Below are 13315 nucleotides of genomic sequence, written 5' to 3'. Positions count from 1 at the left end.
TTGTATTATCATAGACAATAAGTTAATTATTGATATAGATGATTACTCGTGGTAACCACCTATAACAAAAACTCTCAATATCATCGCCCTTTTATGCCACCGCATAGCTTATGCAGTTATTACTTATGTAGTCGCTATTGCTTGTACAACCATTGCTTGTAATAGGGCCAATGATTGAGGAAAATCGTCACCTTTCATAACACTATCGATAACAAGTTGTCGACAATAGCTCATCAACCAAAATCGAGTATCATATGTGGTTCCAATCATGTGGGTGAGGAAAACTTTATAACTTGTAACATATTGTAAACAAAATAAGCAAATAGATTGAATGACACTTTCTAGGTCGATAATATAAATAAATTTAATATAGAATAGATATAATATTATTATAATTTAATGTATATTTGATTTTAAAATATGGTTTTGATGTATGAAAAACTATCATGATGCTACTATTATATGAAAAAAATTTAATATCAAAATTGAAATCAAATGGACAATAAATCAAGACCAATGGAATATTTCACACAACTAGACTCACTTTATCCTCTTTATTTTTCACATAACTACGAACAGTGATGAAGTAGAGACTAACGAGAGAGAGAGAAGAGAATAGATTTATAATCTCTATCTATATATATAACTTTAGGAGGTCATATATATATATATATATATATATATATATATATATATATATATATATATATAATAGCAAGGTTCTAATTAATATATCTTATCCTATTTATAAATTGGATCGCCTAATCCAACCATCACATTTAACCTTTTTGACATTTGAAACATGAGGAGAAGGCGACCATAAAAAGTCAACATGTTACTTTCTATTCGTGAAAGTGATTTGGTTGCTTTCGTCCTCCGAGTAGAAATGCAATTTCTTTTGATCTACGAGCATTCGCCAAACCTTAACCCCAAGATAATACATAAAAACCTATAACTTTTGGACATCATCATCATCATCATCATCAAGTTCTAAGGTAAATTCAGCTGCAAAAAAGTTGGCTCTCAAATGGCAACAAATGACATGAAAGGCCGGCTTTGAATTTTACCGGACAAACACCTGAAAGAGTCCAAGAACTTTAAATGAAGTCTCCACACAGCTTGTGTTGTTTTCTTCCTCGTAAGATTCTCCGATGAGACTTGTGATGGCACTGAAGCTCGGAGATATCTCCAATGTCCCCTTGAATTGGGGCCCTTTGGGTTGACCTCTAGTTGCATCCATCTACCAAATTCAATATCAAGATTGCATTTGGTTATGCCGTATTATTTTTATGTTTAGCTTAGTGTGGAGTTAACACGAAAACTATATAATTACCAACAAAATAATTTTTTATAGTAATAACAAATCCTGTGGAATGCAACTTCGCGAAACTCTCCCACAAACGTGGGGCCATCTGGGCAGTGCTTCCCAATTACGTTGCCTATCCGAAGCCAGACAGGCGATCCGATGCCACACAGCGCTTGGTCGTTGCGACGTCACGCGCTGGCCTCGTAAGTTCCCGGGGACGCCACGTGCCACTTAAAAGTCAGGTGCCGACGTGGATCCACGCATGGGCTTGGCGGAACCAGAAAGATTGGCCATCAGATCCAACGGCCGAGATTCGTTAGGATCTCGACAGACGAAAAATACGGGACCCCGTCCAGTTCTAATCCTACCGTGTCCAGCGCTCTTCAGGGTCTTCCCCCGTTTGGAGATCTCCTCAAGAACAACGAACGTCCCGGACGTGAGACTTCCGTCGAAATGTGTCCACGTTGTCGACGCCGTCGTTATCGGTCAAAGGTCATCGATGTCGGTCATCAGACGGCCGTGATCGATGGTCCACGGCAGCAGTCGTAGCCGGCGAAGAATAAATACGGGCATATTCCCTTCAAGTGATCCTCCAAAACAAATAAAGAATTGTTTTTCTTCTTTTATAATATATATATATATATATATATCTTAAAATAATTCTAATACTGTTAATGATTAAAATATTCTTAAAATAATATTCATAAAAAAATTCTATATCCCCTTTGTACTCGATTGCCTATTCCGTTCTCTTCGGAGGTTGCTATGTGATTCATATACTCGATCGGATGTAGAATTAAACCATGCATGCAACCGATTCATGAATGCGCGATGCATGATCCGAGGAAGTTATCTTACGTTTTCGTATTCTCCAACACGTTTGTCGTGTAGAAAGGCATAAGCCTTATGGTCAATGAAAGCAAAATTATGCTTTTACATGTTGTTTCACTGGATTCTTATAACTCACGCAACCAATTAATTAGTAACAAAATGTGGTGACTATGACTCCATTGTAAAAATAAAAATATAACCAATATTGATTTTATTTATTTATTTATTTGTGAATTATTTAATATTATTTATTTATTTTAACCAATATATGATTAATATTCCCAGTCCTCTTCGGACAAGGATTTCTATTACAAGTTCTCGAGAACACCATATCCTCTGCTCTGCTACGTTCGTCCTTGATCTAATAATATAAACGAATCCTCCTCTCTTTTGTCTTCCTTTTCCAATTTCCTTCTCTCTCTTGTTTCCATTGGCGGCATCGGCGAAGCGTGTAATCGTGCTCCAACGGCAAGCTGATTTTAGGGATATCGTGGTCGTCGGTTGCGGGGCGGCAGCCGCCGGCGGATCTATGAGTGGCGTCCGGCGCGGCCGATTAGGACGGACATCGGAAGCTGCTAGCCGGGGAGCGTCGGCGGACAGATGCCCCTACACCGCGACCTAGGGCTCTCGGGGGCGGCGTCTCTGGTGTTCCTCCTTATTGTGCCCTTGATCGCCTTCGTGGTAAGGAGGAGATGGCGCCTGGCCTCCGTGAGGCAGGCGGAGGTCCGGCGGCTGGCGCGGCTCGCGGCGGAGGAGGCCGCGCGGGCGGAGATGGAGGCGATAACGGTCTTTTTTGCCTCGTCACATGTCGCTGCTTCTGCTGCTGCTGCCGTTGCGAAAGACCCGTTGCCACGGCCGGAGTGCCCCGTGTGCTTGAGCCCTGCCACCGCAAGGTGTGCCCGGTGCAAGGCTGTCAGATACTGGTTGGTAGACTCGAATTCTCTTCGTTCTTGCTTGTAATTATGTTGATTCCCTTCAATTTTATCTTTTCTGCGGGTATTTTGGCTAGTGGCTTGAAACGAGTTATATCGATTTAGGGTTTCACTGTTGATTTTAAGACAATGTGGCCTGTAAAACTTGGACGCCATATTATTGACCTGAAAGGATTTTTGTTTCCTAATTCAGTTTGTTGTATATACCTAGGTTAGTGACGATTGAAATTGATGCTTCTTCTATTTATTTGGAGATTTTGGAATCTTTATTGACCCTATGATTGGAGGACAATTTCTGAAGCTGTTAGCTTGAGGTTGAAGAAAAGTCCTGCACTACCCAGCGGAGATATAAAAGTCTGGAAAAGATCAAAACCTCCCTTTTTCCACCTGGAAATGTCATGTACTTGTTCTCTAGGAGAAGAAAGTGATTTGAGAAGGTGTCGGTGTTTGGTTCTCCATTTTTATACATTAGGTTAGTTGTTGAAATAAAAATATTGCATGAATTTATAAGTGCCCCCATTTCGGACTGGTGTATATTCTAGTGATGAAAAATAATAATAATAATGGTATTTGTATAGTAGCTTCTTGAACTTTTTACTTTTTCTGCTGCATCCTATATTAATTCTTTCTTTCTGCATTGTGACTTATGTTAATTGTTGGAACAAAAATATTGCTTGGACTTATGAGTTTCTATTCTGGACTGGTGTATATTCTAGTGATGCAAGATAAAAGAATACATGCATCTTAGTTTCTTGAGCTTTTTACTTCATTACTGACACAGCTAGATTAGTGATGCAGGATTGAGTGAGGGTTCTCAAAATTTGTTACCTATGCAGCTAAAATTTTTGGTCATGAAAATTTGATTATATTATCCTTAGTAATGTGAACTTTAGGTCATGAAAAATTGATTAAGATTTGACTCATTGTTTTGTGAAGTATGATATAGTATGAAAGCATAACATCAGCAAGAGATAAATTTATTTCATTGAAGCATCAGGAACTATAGTCCACTGCCAAATTAAAAACTCAAGGATAATAAATTATTATCATAACAAAATGTTCAGCCATCAAAAGTTTGTGGACTTCTCGTCTACGGATTAGTAGTAGAGAAACCAATCGATTGACTCACGATGTTACAAGTTTCACCCGTTTAAATAAAAAAAATATTTACTAATGGGTGCTTAATCTGCTTGTTTGATGTTATACATGAATGAATATGAAAATTTCAACACAGGTACCGTACTGTACTGCAACTGGCTACCCTGTAATATCGTGGCGTCTTTTATCTTTTTGCATAAATTACAGACCGATGTTCATGCTTAAAGTTGAACTTTTCTTTCCTTGTTTATTGTAGCTCTGGCAAATGCCAGATTATTCATTGGAGACAAGGCCACAAGGATGAATGCCATCCTCCACAAGTTAGTGATGACCATAGTGGTGAACTAAAATTTTCTGGTTTGAAGGGAGTGCAAGCTGAACACTCTGGTTTTTTTGAGAATAGTTTTGAGCATAGAGACGAGCTAAATACCAAAGCAGTTGAGATGGTTTCCGATAGGCCTGCTGCATCTGAACTCGCATATTCTTATAATGATATTAATAAAAAAAACAAACATGAAGAAAGTGGTTCTATGGATGTATCTGGAATGGAAACGACTTCTGGTCCTAGTGTTGGAACTCCTGATGATACTTTGACCGTTGGCAATCTACTTCCGCTCCATGATAGTAGGCCGGGAGAATCTTCATCTTTTGATAGTTCTACTAGCGGCCTTGGAACAGTGGCCGATGCTAGTTATGTAGATCCTTCCAAATCTTTAACTTCTGAGCCTGGCAGATCAAGTCCTTTGGCAAATAACACTTCTTGCTTCAGTAATATAAAGGAGAAGGCATCCACATGCAAAGCAGAGGCAGATAAATTCATGTCGAATGACCCATCTGGCTTAAAAGCAACTTCATCTTTTGATCATACAAGTACTAAGCACCCTGAAGTTGCTGGTAGTCAGATCACTTCTCCTCGGGGAGTTGGTAATTGGATTCATCCAGATACATTTTCAAGATCCGAAAAAATTTCTTCTCATGCATTTGAATCATTAGAAGCTAAGTCTCAATTGGAGCACAAGGAGATGCTAACTTCAAACACAGAAATATCAGGATCTGTTGCTAATGGGACGAGCACTGATATACAGTCTTTTAATTCCAGAACTTTGCGACCATTAGCATATGCTTCTGATCAATTATCTTCTAAAGGTGGTGCTCACCCTGTTGTATGTTATGAATCCTCAAAGGTTAGTAATGCTCCTAGAGGACCTGTCGGATCACCTGATACTTATGGTTCTATAGCAAATGGGATGTCAACATCTGTGAAAAGAGTTGTTAAGGAGTTTACATCTTCTAAGATTTCAAGGCATTACTCTTCAGAATTGGTAAGTGAACTTCTTCAATATCAACAGAGTGGTATAGATGACAAGAATTTGCATACTGGCATTTAAGTCTGTTGTAGTTAAGTTGATTTTCATGGACTTCTCCAGCTTACTATATTGTTATTGTTGGCCTTGCAGATGCTTTTTCCATATGATCGTTTCATTAAACTCTACAACTCTGACAAGATTGAATTGCATCCCTGTGGTCTTATTAACTGTGGAAATAGGTATAAACAAGTGCTTCCCCATATAAATTGTGTTTTTGGCTGTTTCTTATATACTCCAGTTCTTTAATACTACTGCTGCTTGTACTTTGCCCCATATCTAGTCTAGTCAAACAGAATGATTGCTGAGTTTGCTTGTCAGCCATGTGGCTGTACTTGGTTGGACGTGAACTAATCATTCATGCTGTACTCATGCCTGGTAATGGCATTTACATGTGTAGGTATGTACCAGGGGCAAGGTACATGGACATGCACCCACGAACCTTTCCTGTTTCTAGCTGGCATGTTAATTCTTTGTCAAAGATACTGGCAGCAAGCTATCTGAAGTTGTAATAGTATCTGTAGTTGAAAAATTTTCCCGTGTATGTTAGTTGTTTTGCTTCTTACAAAATCATTCTGCCCTTCTTTTCTTCACTGTTAAGACTTCTGAATTATAACTTATGATCAACTATTGTCCTGAAGTCGTTTGCAACTCCTATAATCCATCTTAGCTGTATATAATATCTTGATATGGAGATTGGAAGCACTTTCATTACAAATCTATATGTTCTCACAGATTTCTGAACTGATACAATTAAAGAAATTGATTACTTATATGATGAACTATGCATATATTGCATTCCTAATATATATCATATTGACTTAGTTCCTATTGTCATGATATAATGGATGCACGGGTGCACTTTTCGTGGCATATGAGGACCTAAACCATCTATGTACAGTCAATCAACTAATGTTCCTCAAACATGTTTGTTTGTTGATTGCAGCTGTTATGCTAATGCTGTTCTCCAGTGCTTGGCATTTACTCGACCATTGACTGCATATTTTCTCGAAGGTCTTCACTCAAAAATATGTAAGTATGTCATCTATGTTGTTTTGTTGTTTTTTCTCTTATTGCTGTATTAAAAAACACAGATCTTTTAAATTTTTACCATTGCTACTAGGTCCAAAGAAAGAGTGGTGCTTTACATGTGAACTTGAAAGGCTTGCCATGAAGGCAAAGGAAGGGAACTCTCCTTTGTCCCCCATTGGTATACTCTCTCATTTACACAATATTGGAAGTAATTTTGGCCATGGGCAAGAAGAAGATGCCCATGAATTTTTAAGGTGAGATTGAACATCGGATGTTGCCTTAAAAACTCTCAAATCCTTGTCATTAGTTTTATATGGACATGATATTAAATAAGAGAAATGTTGACATAAACCTTATTTGTATATATATTTTTTGAGATTTTTTTTTTGCTAATAACTACTTTTATATTCGTGCATGGATAAGGATACTGTTAGCTTCTATAATTAGGACGTGAAGGCATGGGTTGGGATGATCAAAAGTAAATATGCTTGGTTCCAGGTGGCTTGTGCTTCTTTGGGTGCATGCAAACTAGGGTTTGCCAGAATTAGTTTGTGATTTATAATTTTTCTCTCTTAATTTTAGGTTCATGATAAAAAATGATGAATAAGAGACTTGATGCTGTCTGGGGTTAGCTGAAGTTCATATTAGGTTAAGCAAGGATCTTGTTTTTGCATATTTTGGTTATGCCAATTGGCTGTTTGCATAAGACATGTATCTGACTGTGCCACTGCACTGCAAACGTGAGCACAAAGCAAATGCTACTTGCACTCTTGGGGATACATATTTTTAGGTTATTTTACTCCCACCTCTTATTTTTCTTTTGGGATTAGTATTTTCTGTTAAGTTTGGCTTGTTCAGTTTGTTCTCTAACACCTAGTGGTCAACACTAAACTATCTTGGCTGACTATTGCATATGAGATTCAATTAGAAAGCTATTCTTTCATACGATCGTAATATGCACACCTATAAAAAATTTATTAGGAATTAGTTGATGAGGAGAATCCTTATGGTGACTAAATATCAAGGTTCGCAGTACCAAGGCATACAACTCGGTATGAGCAGTATGTATTAGTCCAACAAGGGACCGATATGGGTGGTACATCGGTATGTCTCACCATATCATGTGTCAATACACTCGGTACAGCTCGGTATATACTGTACCGACAACTGGTCGATATACCGGTATGGACCGATCAGACAAACCATGCTAAATATAGCTTCCTTTTCAAAGGGTTACTATAGTTAAAAGTATTGATTTTATTCATACATTTTGGCAGGTATGCTATTGATGCTATGCAATCTGTTTGCTTAATGGAAGCTGGAAAAAAACCAGATGGCCCATTAGCAGAAGAAACAACACTCATACAACAAACTTTTGGTGGCTACTTGCGATCCAAGGCAAGTTAATTTTAAACTTTATTTTATATACTATTAAAACTGTTTATTTTGGATGTAATCATGATAATTTGCTAAATGGCTGATGATTAATGAATGCAGATAAGGTGCAGTAGATGCAAGAGCAAGTCTGAGCGACGTGAAAGAATGATGGATCTTACTGTAGAGATAGATGGCAATATCTCTACCCTTGATGAAGCACTTCTCCGTTTTACATCTCCAGAAATTTTGGACGGGGAGAACAAGTATGAATGTGGCAGGTTGGTTTTTCCATGTTTTTTAATTGTTGAAAGTTGAACATGCTAGAATACGTTATGGAGTAATTTTGGTATCAAACCCTGTGGTCAGAAAAAACAGCTTTGATCTTTTTTTTTCCGACAATTTCCTTCTGAGCACATTCAGTTCATAAGACACCTTTTAAATATGTCTATATTATTGCTACCCAGCTTTTATCGTAAATTGCAAAGAGATAGTAGAGAATGAGCAGCCAAGTGAGGGAAAGCTGCAAAGTCTAAAATTAGAAAAAAAAAGTCTAAAATAAGGATTTTCTGGGGTCACCAACATTGCCACATCGACAGTTAATGTTGTTGACCAACGTAATATGCCTAAATGACATTTCAATCCTAAATTCTCATGATGGAGATGAACATACGATTTATATTTGATTATTCTTTAATGCATATGTGGAAATTATATTCTGGCAATACTACTGGTCGTTTAGGCTTTATAAAGAAATTTGTATCTCATCTTTTGATGACTAAGAAATCAGAATCACAAGAAGGATAGTGGGTAGTGCATCATAATGATTTTCTTTTTGTCCAATTGAGTTTTCAAGGTAGAACAGATCACCAAGGGCTGTCCATGATTTGGTTGCTTAATTATCAGTTGGTCTGGCATGAATCAAACTTGAAGTTCCTAAGAAATTGACTAACTAGGCTAGTTCCTTTTCCATTAATACAGCTTTCCCTGCTTGTTTATGCAATCATATAGGGCTATAACCTCATAGTATCAGAAGTAGCTTGTGATTAGTATTGTTCTTCCCACCATGATGATAGTCACCAAGGTGACTACCAGATCAAGTTAGTAAAATTTGTTCCGATATAACTCAGCTCTAACTGACAGACAACTGACACATTTATACATCATGATGAATATGCAGATAGTACATATTTTGCTACCTGTTTCTCTATGATTATAATGGTACTCACAGGTGATGCTTTCTTATTTTTACGGATCTTATACTGTGCATTTTTTCTTGTCAGATGTAAGTCTTATGAGCGAGCAAAAAAGAGGTTGACAATATTGGAGGCACCGAATGTCCTGACCATTGTGTTGAAACGATTTCAGGTAATTACTTGTAAGCAAAACGTTTTTCTTCTGTTTGACTTATAGCTTATAGTTCAGCTAGAAGTGATATTTGCTTGTCATTTTACCTCATAAGTATATTTGGAATAAGTTTCTTTGTCTCCAGTTAATTCAGTTATTTGAGGGGACTGGTAGGATATCTTTACCACCTTTCGGGTAGAGAGAATAAAGATAGTCTTCTATTCTTTTTGCAGTCTGGTATGTTTGGCAAGCTGAACAAACCTGTCCGGTTCCATGAGTACCTCGATTTAGCTCCTTACATGAGCGGAGATGACAAGTCCCCTGTTTACCGGCTGTATGCTGCAATTGTTCACATAGATGTCAAGAATGCTTCCTTTTCTGGTCACTATGTTTGTTATGTGAAGGACACACAAGGCAAGTGGTACAAGATCAATGATAGCAAGGTATAATGCTTGTTAAATTCTTATACTGATTGAAAGGCCTTTTTGACAAACTTATTCCTGTATATGATAGTGAATGTGTATACTTATATTAGAGTTGTCTGAATAACTCTAAGCATTATTCTCATCTTGATTTGGAACAGAGATAGAATCTGCTTAGTTCTATGTTTTGATAGGTAACTTCACTTAATTTGATGAAGATGGATGCACCTTTTACACAATTAAATTGTGATTTATGCAATAGCAAATCATTCTCTTATTTCTCTTTGAACCTATGTTTTGTACATGTCACTCTAGTATCACGACGAGGTTTAAATTGCATACCTGGTACCGATCATCCTAATGGTCATGCGCTGCTTAATTCAATGCCATCCATAAAATCTTAGAAAAACAAAAATTAGTTGTATGTCATCATGGGTACACGGAATATCCAACAATGAATTGCCTTAATATTCCATCTCTTTGCACAGGTAAATCCCGTGGAGCTTGAGGAGGTCTTATCAAAAGGTGCATACATGCTTCTTTATGCCAGGTAAAGTTGAATGTTCTGGAGTCACAATCTTGTTTCAATTGGGTGTTTTTAAGTTCTCAGTGAATTGGCATTTCAAATTAGGTGTTCGCCACGTGCTCCAACCTCCGTAAGGAAAGCTTTGGCCCATGAGCTTGAACAAGCAAGGAAGACTAGAAGCAAAGGAAAGCCTGGTGGTCCATCAGTAGCACAGCAAAGGACTTGTTTATACCCACAGCGGACGATGAGTGACCATTCCAATTTCCGTTCATCAGATCTTTTCAATGAAAGGCTCCGTCCTCTGCGGAACGACTCTTCCAGCGACAGTTCTTCTCTCTTCGATGAAGGTTCCTCTTGTAGCACCGAGAGCACAAGGGACTCAACAAGTACTGAAGAGTACTGGGAACGCATGTCTGGAGAGTCAGACAGTGTCAACTTGAATAGCCCCCTAAGAGTCCTTGAGGAGTCTGATGGATTCACTCGTTCTCCTCTGAGCTCTAGACATTCCTCAAAAGCAGTCTTAAGCGGGTCAATGCCAGATCACCACAGAGGCGACGATTCTGAATGCATTGCTAATTCTTCAGGCAGGGAAATCAACCAGGTGGAGGCTGAGAGGCCTGGGTGTGTCAAACATCACAGCGATGAGAGCAGATCCTTTTTGTATGCCGACAAAAACGAACATTGTCGAAATCTAACAGAACAGTGTAGGGCCATAGAGACTGGCTGGATTAACCCAAATGAGGTTAAGTCTGGCATATTATTGAGAAGACCGAGTAGGGAAAGAACTGCCCGAACATTTTATTGATTTGTTTGGGTTGTCGAGAAAATGAATAATAGATTATATTTTGCACAAGGCAAAGGGAATAGAAAAATGAAAGAAAAGAAGAGGTATTTCATTTACTGGTGAGTCTCCTCGTTAAGTTGTTCACGTGCAGCTCTTGTCTGAAATCAGCATGGGTCCTGGTAATGGGTCTGTTAAGCTCTATCTAGTGTGCTCTACGTTAGTTAGTTCTTGTCTGAAAGCAGTTTATTAGTTCATTTTTTTAGCTTCTATTATTAGTTAATTAGTTCTTGTCTGAAAGCAGTTTATTAGTTCGTTTTTTTAGCTTCTATTAGTTAATTAGTTCTTGTCTAAAAGGGCGGGTGGGTTTCTTGTGAACCATCCTCCACAGTGTGAGTTAGAAACAACCCAAAACAGGTGCTTCCAATGATGCGCTTCACAGCAACCAACGCCGTCAGTGCCTCTACCATGGTGGACTTGTGAGCTTTGCAGGAGCAGCAGCAGCCTCCGGCAACAGTGATAGCAGCTGGAGAGAAGAAGACGAAGCAGGGTAGTAAGTTAGGAGACAAAAACGAGCAATCACATTGCAGCACAAAAGCAAAACTCCCTGACTCAATGATAGGATTCCAAAGGTATCAAACGACCAAGTTGATGGATCTCATTCGTAAGGGCGAACACCCTTTATGTAAGAGAGATCAAAAATCATAAACGATCGAGGGATAAGATTTGAGTGGGCGTGGCCTTGGGTGTTAACACCGTCTTACCTGCTTTAGAAATAAGACCCTCGCACCATCTTTGAACACGAGAGATGGTTTTGTCAACTATAATATTTTAATAGCTTTGGGGGAGCCGACCAAGGGAAAGGGTATGATCCAAGATACTTAATAGAGCACTGGTATTCTCTAATGCCAAGAGAATTGGAAATCAAGTGTTTAGAGACGAGGGGCTGGATATTAAATTTATTCAAATTGACTTGAGATTAGTTAACTTTTGGAATATTATTATAAAGGCTATGAGGAAATTGGAATAAGATTTTTAGATTGGCTCGAAATGCTTCTATAAGCATGTTATCAATAAACATTAAATGGAATCCCCTTAGATCGAAAGAGGTGATTAGCTTTTGAGATTTAAAGAGAGAAATCTAGGAAGAAAAAAATTACTGGGCAAGGATGAACAAGTAGGGATAAAAAAAAAAAAAAAAAAAAAAAAAATCCCCTTTGCCTAATAATACCTCTATTGTAGCTAAACCATCTAGAGAGAGAATCATTGATTAGACATGAAAACATGAAAGAGATGATACAAGCTCGAATCCAATTAACATAATAGGCCCAAGGAAAATTCATATGCTAAAGAGCTTCCACTCCAAGACAGTGAATCAAAAGTTTTTTCAATATCCAGCTTCAAAAGAACCAATGGAGATTTGTCTTTGGATTTGGAGAGAGTATGAACAAGTTCACGATAAGAATATTATTATGAATAGTTCTACTTTGAACAAACATATATTATTTAGGACTAATGAGGTTTTATAGGTATGGCTTGACTCTATTTGTAAAGACTTTAGATAAGAGCTCGTAAACCATAGAGAGCAATGGGTCTAAAGTTATTGACATCAAGATGGTTTCCTTTTTAAGAATAAAGAATAGAAGAGTTCTCCACCAACTCTACTCTTGAAGATATCCTTAGAGGAGTGGAAAGCAGTAAATAATCTCATAATGTGGGACTTTAGAAAGTTCTAAAGTGTTGATAGAATTCAACATTGAATCCATGAGCCCATTTAGGATAAAACGATTTCAATTTTCTGAATACACAAAAGAAGATATTATCTCTTTCAGATTAATATGAAACGATTCTATGAGCTAGCATTCATAGAATCTATGGAAGAAACTTAGGAGTTGATGTGGTCTACATTTACTCATTTACTCTAGAGGAGTGAAAAGATTGGAAAGATTAAGTGTTCATTCAAGATTTTCAATTTTTTTCAATAGCAAGAATTTGAACTCTAATTACACCAAATAAAAATCACTATTGTTTATCTCTTCCATCAATTTTTTTTTTTATATATCCCAGTTGAAAAGTATCAGTTAGACTTTACGAGGATAAAATTTATAGGTATCATTTCAATTATTATATTAATCGAGCTAAAGGCATGCGAACCCGATTTAGATTTAAATACCCTATCGGTTTGCCACCCGTAAATGACATCCTCCATCCAAAATAAAAACATGACAAAATTATAATTGGGTCAATTGATCTCGCTAGATCCCACATCAAACCGATGTTCCTTTCCTTTTGGTCCTTTGGC

General features: G+C 37.7%; 1 protein-coding gene across 1 annotated transcript; it reads left to right on the top strand.

The window, feature by feature from the left end:
- Window positions 1-2445: 2445 nt before the first annotated feature.
- On the top strand, window positions 2446-11132 carry LOC135594668 (ubiquitin carboxyl-terminal hydrolase 17-like). The gene is made up of 11 exons (XM_065085091.1): window positions 2446-3060; window positions 4424-5489; window positions 5625-5713; window positions 6478-6563; window positions 6655-6817; window positions 7841-7961; window positions 8061-8218; window positions 9221-9305; window positions 9518-9727; window positions 10195-10256; window positions 10338-11132. Exons 1-11 carry the CDS (start codon window positions 2738-2740, stop codon window positions 11035-11037), a joined length of 3063 nt encoding a protein of 1020 aa, XP_064941163.1. The 5' UTR covers window positions 2446-2737; the 3' UTR covers window positions 11038-11132.
- The last annotated feature ends 2183 nt before the right edge of the window (window positions 11133-13315 follow it).

This window comes from Musa acuminata, chromosome BXJ1-10, assembly GCF_036884655.1.
Source record: "Musa acuminata AAA Group cultivar baxijiao chromosome BXJ1-10, Cavendish_Baxijiao_AAA, whole genome shotgun sequence".
In the NCBI taxonomy this organism is placed as follows: domain Eukaryota; kingdom Viridiplantae; phylum Streptophyta; class Magnoliopsida; order Zingiberales; family Musaceae; genus Musa; species Musa acuminata.
The sequence above is the reverse complement of the archived record's forward strand: the minus strand, read 5'-3'. Positions and strand labels throughout refer to the sequence as shown.